At 50.0% G+C, this 22,876-nt stretch overlaps 1 protein-coding gene across 1 annotated transcript in view; it reads right to left on the minus strand.

The window, feature by feature from the left end:
• PRKAR2A (protein kinase cAMP-dependent type II regulatory subunit alpha) overlaps positions 1-22,876 on the minus strand; it is a 62,365-nt gene that overhangs the window by 16,968 nt on the left and 22,521 nt on the right. Inside the window, exons 3-6 of the mRNA XM_075321495.1 lie at positions 22,155-22,207; positions 21,982-22,065; positions 21,515-21,621; positions 21,190-21,343 (exon numbers count right to left, since the gene is read on the minus strand). Coding sequence (XP_075177610.1) covers positions 21,190-21,343; positions 21,515-21,621; positions 21,982-22,065; positions 22,155-22,207 — 398 coding nt within the window. The remainder of the gene's footprint in view (positions 1-21,189; positions 21,344-21,514; positions 21,622-21,981; positions 22,066-22,154; positions 22,208-22,876) is intronic.

Genomic DNA, 22,876 nt, shown 5'->3' on the forward strand with positions numbered 1-22,876 from the left:
AAGGCCAAGGAGCATGGCCGGAAGAACAACACCAGGACAGGAAAATTCTCCAAGTCTTGTGGTAAATTTTGGCCGAGGAAGACTTCCGAGCCTGAATCATAGTGGAGATGACTTCGGGAGGAATGCCGGAAGCCGTCAAGATCCAGGACTCAAGAGCCACGCCGTCAATCTGAGAGCCGCAGAATTCTGGCGGAAAAACGGACCTTGAGAGAGAAGGTATGGGCGGTCCGGGAGATGCCACGGCACCTCTACGGACAGACGGAGCAGGTCTGGGTACCAAGCTCGCCTGGGCCAGTCTGGGGCGATGAGTATGACCCGACAGCCCTCCATTCTGATCTTGCGCAGAACTCTGGGCAAGAGAGCTAGAAGGGGAAACACGTAAGCCAGACGAAACTGGGACCAATCCTGAACCAGCGCGTCCGCTCCAAAGGCCTGAGGATCGTGGGAGCGAGCAGATTGACTGAAACACTGCCGGGTGCAGGGACCACTCGCCACCGTCCACGGTTTGACGGCTGAGATAATCTGCCTCCCAGTTTTCCACGCCTGTGATGTGGACTGCGGATATGGTGGAGTTGGAGTCCTCCGTCCACTGCAGGATGCGTTGAACCTCCAACATTGCCAGGCGGCTGAGAGTCCCGCCGGTGAAAGGCTACGAGAGCTAGGAGCACAGCTCTGATTTCCAGCACATTGATCGAGAGGACTGATTCGGACGGAGTCCAAATGCCCTGTGCTCTGTGGTGGAGAAATACTGCTCCCCAGCCGGAAAGACTGGCATCCGTGGTGAGGATCACCCAGGACGGGGTCAGAAAGGAGCGTCCCTGAGACAGAGAGAGAGGCCGAAGCCACCACTGAAGAGAGCTCCTGGCTTGTGGCAACAGAGCCACCAACCTGTGCAAGGAAGAAATCCGCTTGTCCCAACAGTGGAGAATGTCCAGCTGCAGAGGACGCAGATGGAACTGGTCAAAAGGAACCGCTTCCATTGACGCCACCATCTGACCCAACACCTGCATAAGGTGCCTGATGGGGTGACGGCGGGGCCTCAACAGAGAGCGCACCGCCAGATGGAGGGACTGCTGTTTGACTAAGGGCAGCTTGACAAGTGCCGGCAGAGTTTCGAATTGCATCCCTAGGTACGTGAGTTTTTGGGTCGGGGTGAGAGTGGACTTGGGCAGATTGCCAAGCCACCCGAATTGATGGTCAGGTAAGGTTCCCGAATAGACAAAGCCTGAAGTTCTCCGACTCTGCGAGCAGACGTGAGCCACAAGAAAAGCAGTCTTGTGAGAAAGAGAATGAATGTGACAAGAGCACAGAGGCTCAAAAGGTGACTGAGATAGTCCGGTAAGGACCACATTGAGATCCCAGCGAGGCGTCAGGACCCTCTGACGTGGACAGAGTCTACTAGCGGACACAAAGAACAGACGGATCCAACGATGATCTGCCAGAGCCGTGTCAAAGACTGCACTGAGGGCTGACACCTGAACTTTCAGGGTGCTAGGCCGAAGGCCTAAGTCCAATCCACTCTGGAGAAAGTCCAGAATCTGCGCAATATTAGGCTGAAGTGGGTCAGGAGGCCGAGAACCACACCAGGAGGAAAATTTCTTCCAGATTTTGTTGTAAATACTATTAGTCACTGGTTTACGGTTCTTCTGCAGGGTAGCCACAACCCTGTCAGAAAGCCCTTGGGCCTTCAGTGCCCGGGCCTCAGAAGCCAGGCAGCCAAGTTGAGTTTCTGGGGAGCCGGATGGAAAATCGGACCCTGGGACAGTAAGCTGGGGTCCGAACCTAAGAGGACTGGGCCGTCTATTCCTAGAGTCATGACCAGGCTGTACCAACTCCTCCGAGGCCACAGCGGAGCTACCAGTATAGTTGGGACCCCCTCGTCTCTGATCTTCCTCAGGGCCCTTGCGAGAAGAGGAAGAGGGGGGAACGCGTAAGCGAGGCAAAAGGACCAATCGTGGCAGAAAGTGTCTACCCCTAACGCCTTGTCCCGTGGGTTCAGGGAGAAATATGTTGCGACCTTGCGATTCCCTGCCGAAGCAAAGAGGTCCACCTCTGGAGTACCCCACCTTGCCACCAGAGAGCAGAACACCGCCTGATCCAGGCTCCATTCCCCCGGATGAACATCCCGACGACTCAGGAAATCCGCCTGAAGATTTAGTGAGCCCTTCAGATGGACTGCAGAAAGGGATAGCAGTGATTGTTCTGCCCATTGAAAGATTCGGGAGGATACTGACTTCAGGGCGCCTGAGCGTGTACTGCCCTGATGGCGGAGATGTGCCACTGTTGTGACATTGTCTGAATATACCAGGACGTGAGAGTCCCGGACGAGGTCCTGAGCCGCAAGGAGGGCTTCCCTGACTGCCCTGAGCTCCCGGTAGTTCCTGCAATCTTATGAAGGCGACCACCTCTGCCATGATCTTCGAAAAGATCCTTGGAGCCGAGGAGATCCCGAAGGGAAGTAGATTGAATTGGAAATGAAGCACTTTCTCCTCGTGTAGCACCGCAAACCTGAGGTATTGCTTGTGACCCGGATGGACGGGCACATGGAAGTAGGCGTCTTTCAGATCTATAGAGGCCATCTGGTGGTGTAGACCTATCAGGGGAATAGCTGATTTTACTGACTCCATCTTGAACCGCCGGTACCTGACCTGACGGTTTAGACGTTTTAAATTGATTATACGGACGTCGCCAGACGGCTTCTTGACAAGGAAGAGGCGGGAGTAGTGTCCTACCCCTTCTTCCCGACTCGGGACTGGGGAAACGACCCCCGAGTGCATTAGCTCTATAATCTTTGCGTACAACAGAGCCTGTGAAACCTGCAACGCCAGAGCAGTGACTCGGAGACCCGGACGAGGGGGGGAGAGGAATTCTATGAGGAGACCTTCCGAGACGATCTTCAGAACCCATTGGCAAGTGGTTATGGACCGCCACTGGGGAAGAAACGCCGAGAGTCGTCCCCCCACCCGGGCAGAGTCACTGTTTGTCCTGCTGAGGACGTTGTTGATGGGGAGGGATGAGGATGTTTCTCCCTCTACCCTTAGGATAGCTCCACCTGCCTGCCTTCCCTTTCCCTCTGGGCTGGGAGGCCTGAGGCATCGAGGGACGAAAGGACCACTTCCTGGTGGGTCTAGGATCAGGCAAGGCCTTACGATTGGTCGCCTTGTCCAGAATATCATCCAGGGCAGGCCCAAACACCAAATCCCCTTTAAACGGAAGGGAGCAAAGCCTCATTTTGGAGGTGGAGTCTCCACTCCAGGCCTTAAGCCAGAGGGCACGTCTGGCAGAGTTAGAAAGAACCGAGGTCCTGGCCGCCAGGCGGACAGATTCCACCGAGGTATCTGCCAAAAAACTGGTAGCCCTCCTAAGCAAGGGAAGGGATTCCAGTAATTCCTCCCTAGGGGTCCCTTGGGAAATATGAGCCTCCAACTGGTCTAACCATTTAATTAGGGACCTGGATACACAAGTGGAGGCAATGTTAGCCGGAATAGAAGAAGACGATGCCTCCCAGGATCGCTTCATCAGGCCTTCTACCTTCCTATCCATCTGATCCTTCAGTTGGGAAGTATCTTCAAAAGGGAAGAGCCGTTTGTTTAGCTACCCTAGCCACCTGTACGTCTACTCTTGGGACCTCCCAATGTAATCCAGAAGGTTCTAGAGGAAACCGGCGTCTAGGGTCACTCCGTACCCGCCTCTCAAGAAATTCCCATTCCTGAGAGACAATATCCAGAATATTGGCATGAACTGGAAATCCTAACTGTTTGACTGATTTCAGGCCAGCAAACATTTCATCCTGGATTGAGGGAAGAGACTGCACTTCCTCTAACCCCATAGTGCTCCGAACTGCCCCAATAAGATCCCCCAAATCTTCTGAGGGAAACAAAGGACTGGTCAGACCCCCCAGAGGGAAATCCTTCATCAGGACCCTCAGAGGTGGAATCAGCGTCCTCCTGATCAGACGGGGTCGACTGGAGTCTCCTCTTCTTTGGAGAAGAGGGTCCAGGAGCAGGGCCAGGAGCAGGGCCAGGAGCAGGGAGGGAGGCCAGTGAGGCCCTAATCTCCTGTTTCATCATGGACCGCAACTCGTCTATCAGGGACGGTTGTTCGGCCCTAATAATCTGGTCCGTGCATTGTTGGCAAAGCTTTTTGTCCCATACTGCAGGGAGCTTCTTTATACAGACAGGACATTTTTTAATTATTTCAAATCTGTCAGGTCTATCCGGCTTATCGGACTTGTCAGCCTTCTCTGACTTCTCAGGCTTCTCTGACTTTTCATTTCTGTCAGTTTTCTTAGTGGTCTTGTCCTCCTAGAAAACACAGACCAGAGAGCCATAAATCATCTGACTGAGACCTATGTCCGAGGGACCATCCCCCTCCATACTTACAGTAGCAGGGGGCACACTGGGTTCTGCAGATGCAGCTGCAGCGGAAGACATGACAGGGAGCACGGTTGCTTACCATGATCCGACGTCTTCACGGCAGCCCTTATGCAAAAGGGCCTGCCCCCCCAGTGACGGCTAACGTTCCCCGCCTCCCGCATCCGGTCCCGGACAGGCCGTGTCAGCGTCGGCGTGTCCTCCACGCTGCCTCCGCAAACCGGAAGCGCTCAACCGGAAGTCCCGCCCCAGGGAGCACTTCCGGATCGCTCCGGCAGCGTGCATGCAGGAAGCGGCCGGCAGCTCAGGGAGGACGCCGGCCGGGGAGCTCAACAGCCTGCATCACCCCTAAGGAGGCTCTGGAAGGCTGGAGCAGCGGTCCCCCACAGCGTGAGGGAACAGCAAGGGAGGAGCGGTGAAGGCCCGACCGATGCTGTCCGGCTTAAGGTAACAGGGGAAAGAAAAAAGGAAAAATATTATACTGTAGTTCGCCGGCCACCACAGCATAGGAGAAAAATAAAAAACCTCTCCATGCCCCATGGGGACAGGAAAGACACTGGCTGTGGGAGGTGGGAGGGTCCTTTTAAACCTCTTGAACTTCCTGTCCCAATTAGGGCGTGGAGAGACAACTCCTATGCTGTCGTGGAAGGGACTAGAGAAAATCTGTTTGGCGGGCTGGAAGAGAACTCTATCCTGTAGCCGTGGGAGATGATATCCCGCACCCACTGATCGGAGACGTGTTGAAACCACACGTCGCCAAAGTGGGAGAGCCTGCCACCGACCAAGGACGTTGCTGGCTCGGCCAGATAGTCAAGAGGAGGCTGCCTTGGTGGCAGCAGCTCCTGCGGACCCTTGTGGACGCGGCTTCTTGCGCCAGGTGGGCTTCTGGTCCTTGGCCGAGTTAGTGGACGAGGCCGAGGGCTTAGAGGATGACCAGTTAGAGGAACGAAAGGAACGAAACCTCGACTGGTTCCTGCCCTGGACAGGTTTCCTGGCTTTAGTCTGTGGCAAGGAAGTACTCTTCCCGCCAGTAGCCTCCTTAATAATTTCATCCAGCTGTTCACCGAACAGCCTGGACCCAGCAAATGGGAGCCCAGCAAGGTACTTCTTTGAGGAAGCATCCGCCTTCCACTCACGAAGCCACAAGATCCTGCGGATAGCGAGGGAATTGGCGGAGGCCACCGCAGTGCGGTGAGAGGCCTCCAGCATGGCAGACATGGCGTAGGCTGAAAAGGCTGAAGCCTGGGAAGTTAAAGCAACCAATTCAGGCATAGAGTCCCTAGTGAGGGTATGCATCTCCTCCAGAGAAGCAGAGATGGCTTTGAGAGCCCACACTGCTGCAAAAGATGGGGAGAACGAGGCCCCTGTCGCCTCATAGACAGACTTGGCCAGGAGGTCAACCTGGCGGTCAGTGGGATCCTTGAGTGAGGTGCCATCAGCCACAGATACAACTGTCCGGGCTGAGAGTCTAGACACCGGAGGGTCTACCTTTGGTGAATGAGCCCACTCCTTGACCACCTCTGGTGGAAAAGGAAAACGGTCATCAGAACCACGCTTAGCAAAGCGTTTGTCAGGACAGGCTCTGGGCTTGGACACAGTGGTCTGAAAACTGGAGTGGTTAAAGAACACACTCCTTGGTCTCTTAGGCAAAGTAAACTGGTGCTTTTCTGCCAGAGAGTGTTGCTCCTCTGATACTGGCGGATTGAGGTCCAATACAGTATTAATGGACGCAATCAAATCACTAACATCTGCATCCCCCTTAGTCAGATCAATGGGGCACATAGAGGTAGCGTCCGAGCCCCCAGTAAAGACATCCTCCTCGTCCTGCGAATCGGAGCCGCGGGACGAGGAAGGAGAGGGGTCCCTGCGTTTCCTTTTAGGAGGTCGGGGTCTGGGAGCAGATGAAGAATCCTCTGTGAGCTCTGGAGAGTGAGCCGAAGCAGCAGAGGCACCCTGTGAAGGGGGCTGATGCATGCTCAGCAGAGTCCAGGACAGCTGTCCCATGGAGTCAGCAAAGGACTGGGAGATAGACTTAGTAAACAATTCTACCCAAGCCGGGGGTTCAGCCACCGGGGCCGGAGCAGCCTGAGGGACCACTGGGGAGACTCCAGGCTGAGGCACCACCATGTTAGAGCAGGCATCACAATGAGGATATGTGCTCGGTTCAGGCAGTACGAGCTTACATGCAGTGCATATTGAGTACAGCCTTGCAGCCTTGCTCCTAGTGTGAGACATGCTGCTGAGGTGGAGGCTCTGCAGTAAGAACACACTCCTTCAGAATGACCCCCAGAGAGTGTATAATAAAGTCCACAACCAGAGGTTGTGGCTTACCAGACCGATTTGTATGCCCTCCGGATTCCACAGCTCGGACCCCCAGACAGGTTGCAGAGATGCAGCAGCCAGCGCCGATCAGTGTGAGAACGCTGAGAAAATGGCGCCGGAGTGAGGAGGGGGGGCGGGGCCTAGTCCAAGAGCGGGAACCGGAGGGCCAAGGGGATATACAGGGGAGGGAAACATCTCAGAGAGGAGTGTCCTCCCCTCTGCTGAACGGCCGGTGGGCGGCGCCGCACTGTCCCTCTGCATGACTGACATACAGGGGCAGTGAAACCGAAAGTAGGCCGCAGCTGAAGCCGGGGACTAAATTTTACAGTGCGGCCGGCGAGCAGGCACCCTCGGCGCGGTCTCAGGGGAAACCCAGAGAACCAGCCGGAAATGTCATTAAAATAACTAACACACTCTCCCCAACAATAAAAAATGCAAGGGACCCCTCAATAACGTCTCAATACTTAGCTTGAGAGACGCAGGGCCAGGTCCCTGAGGGATGAGTGCTCCGTCCGGCAGGGTCCTGAGAGGGCTGCGGATGGAGACCGGTCTCCTGCAAAGCAGCGAGAACTGTGCTGGCTCCCACTTCAAGCCAGAGCCCGAGGGATGGTGAAGGAGCGCGGCATGTAAAGGCTCCAGCCTTGAAATCAACCTTAACAGCACCGCCGACACAGTGGGGTGAGAAGGGACATGCCGGGGGTCCAGCTTGGACCCGCTTTTCTTCCAACTCTTTAAAATCAAAAATCACATGAAAATGCATGTGTGATCCTCCTGAACACAAAGCATTGAACTGGCTAGATTTGGTCATCCAGGGGGTGTATATGCTCGGAGGGAGGAGCTACACTTTTTAGTGTAGTACTTTGTGTGTCCTCCGGAGGCAGAAGCTATACACCCATGGTCTGGGTCTCCCATAAGGAACGATGAAGAAATACTGATTTCTGAACTCTTCCTGAGGTAAAACATTAGTATTGTTGTTTCTAAATGATTCTGAACTTGTTTTCTTTGCATTTTTTGAGGTGTCCTAAAGCAATGCATTTATTGTTATTTTGACAATTTCTCATTTTCAGAAAATAAATACAAAATGTATTGCTTGGAAATTCAGAGACGTCAGTAATTTATAGAATAAAAGAATAATTTACATTTTACTCAAAAATATACCTATAAAGAAAAAAAAAATCAGAAGAAAGAAGGGAATTTTGTTTACTTACCGTAAATTCCTTTTCTTCTAGCTCCTATTGGGAGACCCAGACAATTGGGTGTATAGCTTCTGCCTCCGGAGGCCACACAAAGTATTACACTTTAAAAAGTGTAACCCCTCCCCTCTGCCTATACACCCTCCCGTGCATCACGGGCTCCTCAGTTTTGGTGCAAAAGCAGGAAGGAGGAAACTTATAAATTGGTCTAGGGTAAATTCAATCCGAAGGATGTTCGGAGAACTGAAAACCATGAACCAAAAAGAACAATTCAACATGAACAACATGTGTACACAAAAGAACAACCAGCCCGAAGGGCACAGGGGCGGGTGCTGGGTCTCCCAATAGGAGCTAGAAGAAAAGGAATTTACGGTAAGTAAACAAAATTCCCTTTGTCGCTCCATTGGGAGACCCAGACAATTGGGACGTCCAAAAGCAGTCCCTGGGTGGGTAAAAGAATACCTCGATAAAAAAAGCCGAAACGGCCCCCTCTTACAGGTGGGCAACCGCCGCCTGAAGGACTCGCCTACCTAAACTGGCGTCTGCTGAAGCATAGGTATGCACCTGATAGTGTTTCGTGAAAGTGTGCAGACTAGACCAGGTAGCTGCCTGACACACCTGCTGAGCCGTAGCCCGGTGCCGCAATGCCCAGGACACACCCACGGCTCTGGTAGAATGGGCTTTCAGCCCTGAAGGAAGCGGAAGCCCAGAAGAACGGTAGGCTTCAAGAATCGGTTCCTTGATCCACCGAGCCAAGGTTGACTTGGAAGCCTGCGAACCCTTACGCTGGCCAGCGACAAGGACAAAGAGCGCATCTGAACGGCGCAGGGGCGCCGTCCGAGACACATAGAACCGGAGTGCCCTCACTAGATCTAATGAGTGCAAATCCTTTTCGCATTGGTGAATTTGATTAGGGCAAAATGAAGGTAAGGAGATATCCTGATTGAGATGAAAAGGAGATACCACCTTAGGGAGAAATTCCGGGACAGGACGCAGAACCACCTTATCCTGGTGAAAAACCAGGAAGGGGGCTTTGCATGACAGCGCTGCAAGCTCCGACACTCTACGGAGTGATGTAACTGCCACTAGAAATGCCACCTTCTGCGAAAGACGTGATAAAGAGACATCCCGCAGCGGCTCGAAAGGTGGTTTCTGAAGAGCCGTTAGCACCCTGTTAAGGTCCCAGGGTTCCAGCGGACGCTTGTAAGGTGGGACTATGTGGCAAACTCCCTGCAGGAACGTGCGGACCTGCGGAAGCCTGGCCAGGCGCTTTTGAAAAAAATACGGAGAGCGCCGATACTTGTCCCTTGAGAGAGCCGAGTGACAAACCCTTGTCCATTCCGGATTGAAGGAATGAAAGAAAAGTGGGTAAGGCAAACGGCCAAGGAGTAAAACCATTATCAGAGCACCAGGATAAGAAGATCCGCCAAGATCTGTAATAGATCTTGGCGGACGTTGGTTTCCTGGCCTGTCTCATAGTGGCAATGACATCCTGAGATAATCCTGAAGACGCTAGGAGCCAGGACTCAATGGCCACACAGTCAGGTTGAGGGCCACAGAATTCAGATGGAAAAACGGCCCTTGTGACAGCAAGTCTGGGCGGTCTGGAAGCGCCCACGGTTGACCCACCGTGAGATGCCACAGATCCGGGTACCACGATCGCCTCGGCCAATCTGGAGCGACAAGAATGGCGCGACGACAGTCGGACCTGATCTTGCGTAACACTCTGGGCAGCATCGCCAGAGGAGAAAATACATAAGGCAGTCGAAGCTGCGACCAATCCTGAACTAATGCGTCAGCCGCCAGAGCTCTGTGATCTTGGGACCGGGCCATGAATGCCGGGACTTTGTTGTTGTGTCGTGACGCCATGAGATCGACGTCCGGCGTTCCCCAGCGGCGACAGATCTCTCGAAACACGTCTGGGTGAAGAGACCATTCCCCCGCGTCCATGCCCTGACTGAGAAAATCTGCTTCCCAGTTTTCTACGCCCGGGATGTAAACTGCGGAGATCATGGAGGCTGTGGCTTCCACCCACTGCAGAATCCGCCTGACTTCCTGGAAGGCCTGACGACTGCGCGTGCCGCCCTGGTGGTTGATGTATGCGACGGCAGTGGCGTTGTCCGACTGGATACGGATCTGTCTGCCCTCCAGCCACCGATGGAAAGGCAATAGGGCTAGATACACTGCCCTTATCTCCAGAACATTGATCTGAAGGGAAGACTCTACCGGAGTCCAGGTTACCTGAGCCCTGTGGTGGAGGAAAACCGCTCCCCACCTTGACAGGCTCGCGTCCGTGGTGACCACAGCCCAGGTTGGGGGTAGGAAGGATTTTCCTTGCGATAGAGAATTGGGAAGGAGCCACCACTGAAGAGACGTCTTGGTTGCAAGGGACAGAGAGACGTTCCTGTCGAGGGAAGTCGACCTCCTGTCCCATTTCCGGAGAATGTCCCATTGGAGTGGCCGCAGATGGAATTACGCGAACGGCACTGCCTCCATCGCTGCCACCATCTTCCCCAGGAAGTGCATGAGGCGCCTCAAGGGGTGTGACTGACCCCGAAGAAGAGAATGCACCCCTGCCCGCAGAGAAAGCTGTTTGTCCAGCGGTAGCTTGACTACCGCTGACTGAGTATGAAACTCCATCCCGAGGTAAGTCAGTGATTGGGTCGGTGTCAACTTGGATTTTGGGAAGTTGATGATCCACCCGAACTGCTGGAGAGTCGCCAGAGCGACGGTAAGGCTGTGTTGACACGCCACCCGAGAAGGTGCCCTGACTAGGAGATAGTCTAAGTAGGGAATCACCGAGTGGCCCTGAGAGTGTAGGACCGCCACAACGGATGCCATGACTTTGGTGAACACCCGTGGGGCTGTCGCCAGGCCGAAAGGCAATGCCACGAACTGAAGGTGTTCGTCCCCGATGGCGAAACGCAAGAAGCGTTGATGTTCGGGTGCGATCGGCACATGGAGATAAGCATCTTTGATGTCGATCGATGCTAGGAAGTCTCCTTGTGACATCGAGGCGATGACCGAGCGGAGAGATTCCATCCGAAACCGTCTGGTGCTCACATGTCTGTTGAGTAGTTTGAGGTCCAGAACGGGACGGAATGATCCGTCCTTCTTTGGCACCACGAACAAGTTGGAGTAAAAACCGCGACCATGTTCCTGAGGGGGAACAGGGATCACAACTCCTTCTGTCTTCAGAGCGTCCACTGCCTGAAAAAGTGCGTCGGCCCCAGCGGGGGGCGGAGAGGTTCTGAAGAAACGAGTCGGAGGACGAGAGCTGAACTCTATCCTGTAACCGTGAGACAGAATGTCTCTCACCCATCGGTCTTGAACATGTGGCCACCAGGCGTCTCCAAAGCGGGAGAGCCTGCCACCGACCGAGGATGCGGTTCGGGGATGCCGAGAGTCATGAGGAGGCCGCCTTGGAGGCAGTGCCTCCGGCGGCCTTTTGGGGGCGTGACTTAGACCGCCACGCATAGGAGTTCCTCTGGCCTTTCTCCGGCCTGCTGGACGAAGAGGATTGGGACTTGGCAGAGGGACGAAAGGACCGAAACCTCGATTGAATTTTCCGTTGCTGAGGTCTCTTAGGTTTGGACTGGGGTAAGGAGGAGTCCTTTCCCTTGGATTCCTTAATAATCTCATCCAATCGTTCGCCAAACAATCGGTCGCCAGAAAACGGTAAACCGGTTAAGAACCTCTTGGAGGCAGAGTCTGCCTTCCATTCGCGCAGCCACATGGCCCTGCGGACTGCCACAGAATTAGCGGATGCCACCGCTGTACGGCTAGCAGAGTCTAGGACTGCGTTCATGGCGTAGGAAGAAAAAGCTGACGCTTGAGAAGTCAGAGACGCAACCTGCGGAGCAGAATTACGTGTGACTGCATTAATCTCAACCAGACAAGCTGAGATAGCTTGGAGTGCCCACACGGCTGTAAAGGCCGGGGCAAAAGACGCGCCCGTGGCTTCATAGATGGATTTCACCAGGAGCTCTATCTGCCTGTCAGTGGCATCTTTTAGCGATGAACCATCTGCAGCCGATGCCACAGATCTAGCCGCCAATCTAGAGACTGGAGGATCCACCTTGGGACACTGAGCCCAACCCTTAACTACGTCAGAGGGGAAGGGGTAACGTGTGTCAGTAAGGCGCTTAGTAAAGCGCTTGACCGGAACCGCTCTGGGCTTCTGGACAGCATCTCTGAAGTTAGAGTGATCGAAAAACGCACTCAGTGTACGTTTGGGGAACCGAAACTGGTGTTTCTCCTGCTGAGAAGCCGACTCCTCTACAGGTGGAGGCGGGGGAGACAGATCTAACACCTGCTTGATGGACGAGATAAGATCATTTACTAAGGCGTCCCCTTCAAGTGTATCAAGATTGAGGGCAACCTCAGGTTCAGAGCCCTGAGCTGCGACGTCCGCCTCGTCCTCCAGAGAGTCCTCAAGCTGGGAACCCGAGCAGCGTGAAGAAGTCGGGGAAGATTCCCAGCGAGCCCGCTTAGCCAGCGAGCCCGCTTAGCCGGTCTGGGACTGTGGTCCGGGCAGGAGTCCTCCGCGTGGGACCTAGGGCCCAACCTGGGAGCGCGCTGCGGCGCGGACCGAGAGGGGCCTGGAGGCGACAATCCAACAGGGACCGGGGCCTGTGTAAGGTCCGGTCTGGACTGCAAAGCTTCTAGCAGCTTGGCAGACCATTTATCCATAGACTGAGCCATGGATTGTGAAAGTGACTCAGAGTTTCTCAGCACAGCAAAAGCAGCAAACTCTGTCCCTGCCGCCTGGACAGGGGGAGCAGGGGGGGTCTACCTGAGCCGAGGGGCCCACTAGTGACCGAGGCTCCGGCTGAGCAAGCGAAACAGGGGTCGAGCATTGCTCACAGTGAGGGTAGGTGGAACCCGCAGGTAACATAGCCCCACAAGAGGTACAGGTCGCAGAAAAACCCTGTGCCTTAGCACCTTTGCTCCTTGTGGACGACATGCTGTTGTCTCCTAGGAGAGTGATCACTGAGGGTATATGGGAAGGGGTATACAGCTCGACCGAACAGAAATATGTATATAAATACGTATCTATTCCGGCACCCTAGGGGGGACTAGCACCGGGTGACCGGTGTGGCTTACCGACCGCTAAAAAGCGGAGTGTGTGTCCTCCAGATTCCCTGCCTTAGGTCTCCCAGAGCTGCAGAGCTCTTCCCTGATAATCCTCCACCGGCAGAATGCCAAAAACATGGCTGCCGGAGCTCTCAAGGGAGGAGTGGAGCCGTGGGCGGTGCTAGAAAAAGTGCGGGAATCTGGGGTCCCCACAGTGATTAGTGAGGGGGGAGGAAACATACAGGATGCTCCGGCCCTCACATCCGACGTCAGGTCGGCAGTCCCGCCCTTACCCCTGACAGGCAGGCCCGGGGGCGGGCTTTTTGCTACTAGGCAGCGATGAAGCCGGGGACTAAATTTAAGACCGCGGCCGACAAGCAGGCGCGGTCGGCGCGGTAGTCCGCCGGTCTTCACAAATCAGCAGCTGCTGCAGCGTCCAGGAAGAAGGCGCTCCATGCACAGTCCCCATGGGGACACAGAGTACCTTATAGATGCAGGGCCCGGTCCCTGAGGATGAATAGACTCCTGTCTGGCAGATTCCCACAGGGGCTGCGGAGGGAGCCCGGTCCCAGTGAATGGATGACCGGTCAGGATCCCACTTCTCCCAGAGCCACTAAGGGATGGTGAAGGAAAACGGCATGAAGCTCCGGCCTTTGTACCCGCAATGGGTACCTCAACCTTAACAGCACCGCCGACATAGTGGGGTGAGAAGGGAACATGCCGGGGGCCCCGTGAGGGTCCTCTTTTCTTCCAACCGATATAACTAATCTGAGAATGCATGAGTGGATGTGTGCCTCCTTCCACACAAAGCATAAAACTGAGGAGCCCATGATGCACGGGAGGGTGTATAGGCAGAGGGGAGGGGTTACACTTTTAAAGTGTAATACTTTGTGTGGCCTCCGGAGGCAGAAGCTATACACCCAATTGTCTGGGTCTCCCAATGGAGCGACAAAGAAAACTGAATTTTGCAGAGGTCTCTTTTTTGCCAGTGCGGTATGTACTAATTGTATGTATGTACGTATGTACTAATTGTATGTATGTACGTACGTATGTACTAATTGTATGTATGTACGTATGTACTAATTGTATGTATGTACGTACGTATGTACTAATTGTATGTATGTACGTACGTACGTATGTACTAATTGTATGTATGTACGTACGTACGTATGTACTAATTGTATGTATGTACGTACGTACGTATGTACTAATTGTACGTATGTACGTACGTATGTACTAATTGTACGTATGTACGTATGTACTAATTGTACGTATGTACGTATGTACTAATTGTACGTATGTACTAATTGTACGTATGTACGCATGTACTAATTGTACGCATGTACTAATTGTACGCATGTACTAATTGTACGCATGTACTAATTGTACGCATGTACTAATTGTACGCATGTACTAATTGTACGCATGTACGCATGTACTAATTGTACGCATGTACTAATTGTACGCATGTACTAATTGTACGCATGTACTAATTGTACGCATGTACTAATTGTACGCATGTACTAATTGTACGTATGTACTAATTGTACGTATGTACTAATTGTACGTATGTACTAATTGTACGTATGTACTAATTGTACGTATGTACGTATGTACGTATGTACTAATTGTACGTATGTACGTATGTACTAATTGTACGTATGTACGTATGTACTAATTGTACGTATGTACGTATGTACTAATTGTACGTATGTACGTATGTACTAATTGTACGTATGTACGTATGTACTAATTGTACGTATGTACGTATGTACTAATTGTACGTATGTACTAATTGTACGTATGTACTAATTGTACGTATGTACTAATTGTACGTATGTACGTATGTACTAATTGTACGTATGTACGTATGTACTAATTGTACGTATGTACTAATTGTACGTATGTACGTATGTACTAATTGTACGTATGTACTAATTGTACGCATGTACTAATTGTACGTATGTACTAATTGTACGTATGTACGTATGTACTAATTGTACGTATGTACTAATTGTACGTATGTACTAATTGTACGTATGTACTAATTGTACGTATGTACTAATTGTACGTATGTACTAATTGTACGTATGTACGTATGTACTAATTGTACGTATGTACTAATTGTACGTATGTACTAATTGTACGCATGTACTAATTGTACGTATGTACTAATTGTACGTATGTACTAATTGTACGTATGTACGTATGTACAGTACATACATACACACACACACACACATATACATATATACACACATACATACATACATATATACACATACATACATACACATACATACATACATATAATATAAATATACCTTTACACCAATTCCACTACCACCCTCGGTTACTCTCCCATCTTTTGAGGTGCACTCTGTTCGCATCTACGACCCCTCCAACCTTCAACTGGCTGTCATTTACCGCCCTCCAGGGCCAGCCACTGCCTTTTTTGATCATTTCACCACCTGGCTACTACACTTCCTTTCCAACGACATCCCCACCATCATTATGGGTGATTTCAATATCCCCATTGACACTTCCCACCCATCTGTCTCTAAACTTTTAACACTCGCTGCCTCCTTCGGCCTCACCCAATGGTCTTCTGCAGCCACTCACAAAGATGGCCACACGCTGGACCTCATCTTCACTCGCCTCTGTTCCCTATCTAACCTCTCTAACTCACCTCTCCCCCTGTCTGACACTAACCTACTCACATTCTCTTCAACTACGCAACCCCCCCCTCCACAAACTTTCACACCCTCGCAGAAATATAAAACATTGATTTACACGCCCTTTCTCAGTCCCTTCTCCCTCTCACAGACATTGCATTTCTACACGATGCAGATGCAACTTTATACAACACTACAATCTCTGCAGCTCTCGAATCAGCCGCCCCCCCTCTCACACACCAAAACCCGCACAATCAACAGGCAACCCTGGCACACCAGTCAGACTAAAGAACTGAGACGGGCTTCCAGAATTGCTGAGCACAGATGGAAGAGGTCTCATTCCACTGAGCACTTCATTGCATATAAAGAGTCCCTCACCACTTTCAAGTCCACACTCACTGCTGCAAAACAAACCTACTTCTCATCCCTCATATCCTCTCTCTCTCACAACCCTTAACAGCTATTCAACACTTAATTCTCTCCTCCATCCTCCAGCACCACCTCCCTCTCCTCTCAGCTGAAGACTTTGCCTCTTTCTTCAAGCAGAAGGTTGACAACATCAGAGCAAGCTTTGGCCCACAATCACCACAGCCCCTCATCATAGCTACTCAGCCTTCTTCCTCCAAATCCAGCTTCTCCACCATGACAGAAAACAATCTTTCCACTCTACTCTCAAGATCACATCTAACAACCTGTGCACTGGACCCGCTCCCATCACACCTCCTCCCCAACATCACCGCAGTCCTCATCCCAGCCTTAACCCATCTCTTCAACCTATCACTAACAACTGGTATATTCCCTTCATGCTTTAAACATGCCTCTATTACACCCATCCTCAAAAAGCCCTCCCTTGACCCATCCTCTGTGTCAAACTATCGCCCTATATCCCTTCTCCTCTATGCCTCAAAACTACTAGAACAGCATGTCCATCTTGAACTATCCTCATACCTCTCCTCCTGCTCCCTCTTTGACCGGCTTCAATCTGGCTTCCGACCACATCATTCTACCGAAACTGCCCTAACTAAAGTCACTAACGACCTACTAACCGCCAAAGCCAAGCGACACTACTCTATCCTCCTCCTCCTGGACCTGTCCTCTGCCTTCCGACACAGTAGACCATTCCCTCCTACTACAGATTCTCTCATCTCTGGGCATCACAGACTTGGCCCTATCTTGGATCTCCTCATACCTAACTGACCGAACTTTCAGCGTCTCCCATTCTCACACCACTTCCTCATCTTGCCCCCCATCTGTCGGTGTCCCCCAAGGCTCAGTTCTTGGACCCCTGCTGTTCTCCATCTACACCTTTGGCCTGGGACAGCTCATTGAGTCCTACGGCTTCCAGTATCATCTCTATGCCGATGACACACAGATCTACCTCTCTGGACCTGACATTACCTCTCTACTAACCAGAATCCCACAATGTCTGTCTGCTATTTCATCCTCCTCTGCGCGATTCCTAAAGCTTAACATGGACAAAACAGAATTCATTGTCTTTCCTCCTCCTCACTCATCTCCTCCAACAAGCCTTTCCATCAAACTCGATGGTTGCTTACTCTCCCCAGTCTCACAAGCTCGTTGCCTTGGAGTGACCCTCGACTCTGCTCTATCTTTCAAGCCACACATCCAAGCCCTCTTCACCTCATGCCGATTACAACTCAAAAACATCTCCCGGATCCGTGCTTTCCTTAACCAAGAATCAGCAAAAACATTAGTGGATGCCCTCCATCTCCTGCCTCGACTACTGCAACCTCCTGCTCTCTGGCCTCCCTTCCAACACTCTTGCACCCCTCCAATCTATCCTAAACTCTGCGGCCCGCTTAATCCACCTCTCCCCTCGCTACTCCCCAGCCTCGCCACTCTGCCAATCCCTTCACTGGCTTCCCATCACCCAACGACTCCAGTTCAAAACACTAACCATGACATACAAAGCCATGCACAACCTGTCTCCTCCCTACATCTGTGACCTAGTCTCCCGGTACCTACCTGCACGCAACCTTAGATCCTCACAAGATCTCCTTCTCTGCTCCTCTCTTATCTCCTCTTCCCACAATCGCGTACAAGATTTCTCCCGTGCATCCCCCATACTCTGGAACGCTCTACCTCAGCACATCAGACTCTCCCCTACCATGGAAAGCTTCAAGAGGAACCTCTTCCAACAAGCCTAAAACCTACAATAACCCTCAGTCCAGTACACCACTGCGCAACCAGCTCTGTCCTCACCTATTGTACCATCACCCATTCCCTGTAGACTGAGCCCTCGCGGGCAGGGTGCTCTCCTCCTGTACCAGTCTGTTATGTACTGTTAATGATTGTTGTACGTATACCCTTTCACTTGTAAAGCGCCATGGAATAAATGGCGCTCTAATATATATATATATATTATATATATATATATATACACACATACATACACACAAAATGCATTGTGAGTATCACATACATACATCAATATACATACACATACTGTATATACACACACAAAATGTATTGTAAATAAACATAATCACACACATCAAGATACATACACACACAATATGCTGGAAGCATTACATCTTGCAGCCTTGACATCTATAAGTGTGCAGTTTTTTTGTCGTCCACCGGGTGGCTCTGTTTCTCCACACACTGAGCCAGTAATGTCTTACATGTGATAGTACAAAGCGCAGAAAAGCCGGAGCACGTGAGCCAAAGTCCTGTGAGGTTACTGCACGGTCAGCACACGTGTGTGAATATATCATACCCAGAGGTGGAATATTGGACAGTTATGCTCCTCAATCCCATTAATGAGGATTCTGCTGTACACTGCCCCTTATTATCAAGAGGTCGATCTTCGATATTATCGAGAGGCAACATCACACCACCATTTTTACATTTAATTCAGATTGCTTTCACGTGAAGCTTCACCTTCAACCCAATTTACATCCCAGTGACGATCGTAACAGGCTGGGGTATTCTGATAAGCGGACTGTTAATGAGCAGGGCTGCAGTAAACGGGCACGGACCTCATCTATGAAGACCATGTGCCCCAAGAGTAAATGGACACTACCGATGTCTACAGAATCCTGGATAAGGTGTAAATTCCTCTGAAACATGGAGCCCATCCTGAACAAGTCCGTGCCATTTCTGACCACTGCCTTGAACAAATGCCTCCACAACAACAGAAACCGAACAATTTGATTAATTATGATTCCACCCAGAAATGGTAAGAATACAATGGACCTACTGTTCACATGCAAAACAGGCCGTCCCTTTGGAAACAGCGCGGGAGGATGTGAGGCTGCTGGCACATAATCCCAGCGAGGACGCAGCAAGATGGTCACTCTGAGCACAATATAACAGGCAGTCGCAATAGTGAATGCGGTAGGGTTAAACCCATCTAACAAAGTGATGGCCAATAGTCAGAATATGTAAGAGGGCGCAGCAATGGCCTCAACTACACAGTTTTGCAGGGATACAGTTGCAGCTCTGGGGGCCATGAAGAGAGACCTCCTGGAGGATCAGTGCACCGGTGTGCAGTTCTGCAGAGCCCCACTGATTCTTTATGGACTCTGGATCAGTGCTGGGTCCCAGTTGTCAGACTCCAGCAAAAGTTACAAACCCCAAGCCTATAGTTAGGGTTACCGTTACCCCCATTCACAATATCTGCTGTACATGTACAATGCAAGTTGAAAGCAGGTGTAGGGAGCAGGCTCATGGGGTGAGCTAGCCCAATACTCCAAGCCCTGGCTGTAATACACAGCTTACTGCTAACAATCGCAGGTGGTGCGGAGCAGACCTGCGCCCGCGATTAGCCTGTTAAATCCCACTGTCAACACATTGCGGCATACGGACGCACTATTTTAAGTGTCCATCGGTGCCCCAGTGATCTGACCGTGCCTTGCTGTGATAGCCGGGGGTCTGATGAAGACCTCTGTACTCATCATTACAGCGCTCCTGCCTGGCTTAAAAAAAAATATGGTGATTTCTGCTATATACAGCAATGCTTTGGAACTGCTGAATTTAGCACAAGTGATCAGATAACAAGTCATAATCCCCTACAAACATAATTAAAAAAAAAAAAAAAGTAAAAATATTTAACTCAGTCAGTAAACCAAAAAAAAAAAAAAATTTCAAGAACGCCCCAATTCCTTTTTCTTTTGGAGAAAGGATGGGTGGGGAAGGGAGAAAAGGGGTTTGCTGCAATACCACAATAAAATGCTGTAATAAGCAATCAGAACATCATATTTGTCCCAAAAATATACCAATAAAAAAATTTCACCTTGCAAAAAAATAAGCCATCACACAGCTCTAAAGTGAAAACATTCCAGGTCCGGGAAAATGGCAACAATCCCCATATTTATTTTTTGTAAACTTTTGGGGGGGGTTTTAACTAGTGAAAAAAAAACAAAAAAAAAAAACTGAACGTGTGATATTGCCGTAACCATACTGAATCATGTTTGTGAGGTCATTTTGACCACAAACGAAAATTTACCCCCTCTTCAAGAAGTTGAGGGTCCAGTAGAGTTTTTTTTATCACCATCAGATATAAATTAGTAATGTATGGCGCAGTGCGTGCGATAAAATCGTTCTCGGACGTCTTCTTCCACCATTTCCAAGGCGGTCTGGTCCCCCTCCTGCTTAATGTGACCAGCCGGCTTACACAGCGTTTTGGTGAACCGAAAGTCACCTTCTCAATTTAAGTCTATGAGACGCAGAACAAAGGTCTCATCGGCATATATTAAAGAACTGACCGTTGTGTGAGCGACAAAAAAAAAATCTGCGGTCACAGGATTCAGCAGAAGTCAAGAACAGCGCTAGAAACAGCAGAGGACAAGTGATTGGTAAGGGCTTTAATGCACACACCACACATTACTGATTGCTAACAGAGAAAGAAAGAAAAAAAAAATGCTGAAGTGGCCCTTTAAATCTTGGCACAAACCCTTAAAGACCACATTGTCTTCCCCAGCTTACACACGCACCAACCTCCCATGACCCGGCGGCATGCTTAGGATGCTTGTTGATTAAGGGCATTTTAAGTGCAATATATATATATATATATATATATATATATATATATATATATATATATATATATATATATATATATATATATATATATATATATATATATATATATATATATATATATATATATATATATATATATATATCTCTAAAATAAAGCTAGAATTAATTTTTTTACATTGCTGGCTGGAGAAGACAAATGCATTTCTTTAAACTCAACATGCACAATGCAGCACAAAAAAAAATAAAAAAGTTCAAAGGAGTCAGAAGCCTTTACAATTAGAGCGGATGATCTACGTAAAAGATGGATTACAAAAAAAGAAAAATTATATAAAATAACTAATACAAAAACACACAATATCTGGTGCTTTTTCAGTCATGACTTCACTTCTCCACCTGATCTCAGATCTGTACAATTTCCTCTCTGCAGATTTATGGTCGGGGTTGCAGATAACATTAGAATAAAGGTGACATGTGGTTAGTACGTCATGTGGTTAGTACGTCAGATAAGACTGCCGCAGATAGTCATGGCGTCTCTTTACTCACCAGTCCCCAAAGAGCGCCATCGGTTGTGGCTACAATCGTCGCAGCCCTCGGAGTGTTGTACATCAAGGCTAGCTCACCAAAGCTGCCATGATTATCGTATCTTCCCACGCAGCGGGACTGTCCATCTCTAGCTACAAAAATGTCATACAGCCCCCTGGAGAGGAAAGTCAGAGACACTAGATTATCACAGTTCCAGAATCTATTATTGTGCAATCTCAAGCAGCGGCCAACTAAATATTTCTAAAAAGCATCTAGGACTGAGAAATGGCTGCATGAACTGAAACCCCAGCCTGTGTTCATGGCATTGGGCTAGTGAGACACTTACCGCTCAATAACATAGAAGTTATCGCCATCGTCGTTCTGGTCAATTACATGTTCCTGAGGTTCTACTCTCCGCTCAAACATTGCATCAAGAACCTGAGAGAGCTGCTCCTAAAGGGAACAAATGTGAGGAAGCGTTACACAAAACAACTATGGGGCCAGAATTAGGAAACCAAGTATGTATGTGGAGCCGTGTGCTGTCCCACTACCTGCACTGTATACAGTGTGACAGTGATTATAGGTATATAGCTGTGCGAGTCCCGCTCTTGCATGCGTACAACGGACCAGACTAGTGCCCAGCGACACTGGTTAATCAGGGTCTGTGTGCACAGCGGGAAAGACAGTGAAAATATGGCCATCTGAATGAGTCCTTAAACATATCCTAGGGCTCAATTTACCAAAAGGACTCAAAACTGTGTTCTTTAAAAGGTGGTGTGAAATTCTTATGTATTTACCGTTATGAAATCCTACCTGGTCGAGGTTTTTAAAGAGAAGAATATCTTTACAAGCCTCCTGTAATCTACATCTCTGCTCATCTGTTTTCGGGTGAACTACCTAAATACAAAAATGCAAGAATTCAGTAAAAGGAGAAATTAGAACTCTTATCAAATGCACAGAATCTCCAGTAATGAGTTTAGATTTACCCGAGGTTCTGAGTCGTCCTCATCTTCATCGGGGTTAAAGGCTTCAGCACAAACTAATAGGAGGAAAGAATAAAACTAGTTTATTTCTGGATCTGAAGAACTGAATTACCGTATTTTTCAGACTAAGACGTACCCTGGTTTTAGAGAAGGAAAATAAAATTTTAAACAAAAAAAGTGTGGTCATGACACACTGTTATGGGGCGAGGATCTGCTGCTAACACTCATGGGGGTAAGATCCCCAAATTCTCTAACTAAGGTACCCCCATCCTGGTAATTATCCTCCTACCTTGTATATGTTCCCCATCCTGCTATACACCCCCATTCTGCAATACACAAAAAAAAAAAAAAAAAAAAGAAAAAATAATAAAGGTTTATACTTCCCTTTCCTCACTCCAGCAGCATCGCTCGTCTTCCTGTCTGTGCTGGCAGCAGCGCCGCTGACCTTTATGGAGCCAGTGTCACTGTTTCCTGCAGCATCACAATGTCCTCCTGTCTGATGTGTGTGGAGCTGTGCGCACAGGGATGACGTCATCGCTGTGCTCACCGCTCTCCACACACATCAGCAGGCCAGCAGACAAGAGGACATCGCGATGCTGCAGGGAACGGTGAGTATACCGTACTTATTCACTGTCCCCGCGCTGATGATGATGCGCAGGGGGCACTCAATACAGCCGCACATGTTCACTCCAGGCTGTAGCTGCAAGGGGTGATCACGCGGGCTG

The sequence above is a fragment of the Anomaloglossus baeobatrachus genome, chromosome 8 (assembly GCF_048569485.1).
Source record: "Anomaloglossus baeobatrachus isolate aAnoBae1 chromosome 8, aAnoBae1.hap1, whole genome shotgun sequence".
NCBI lineage: Eukaryota > Metazoa > Chordata > Amphibia > Anura > Aromobatidae > Anomaloglossus > Anomaloglossus baeobatrachus.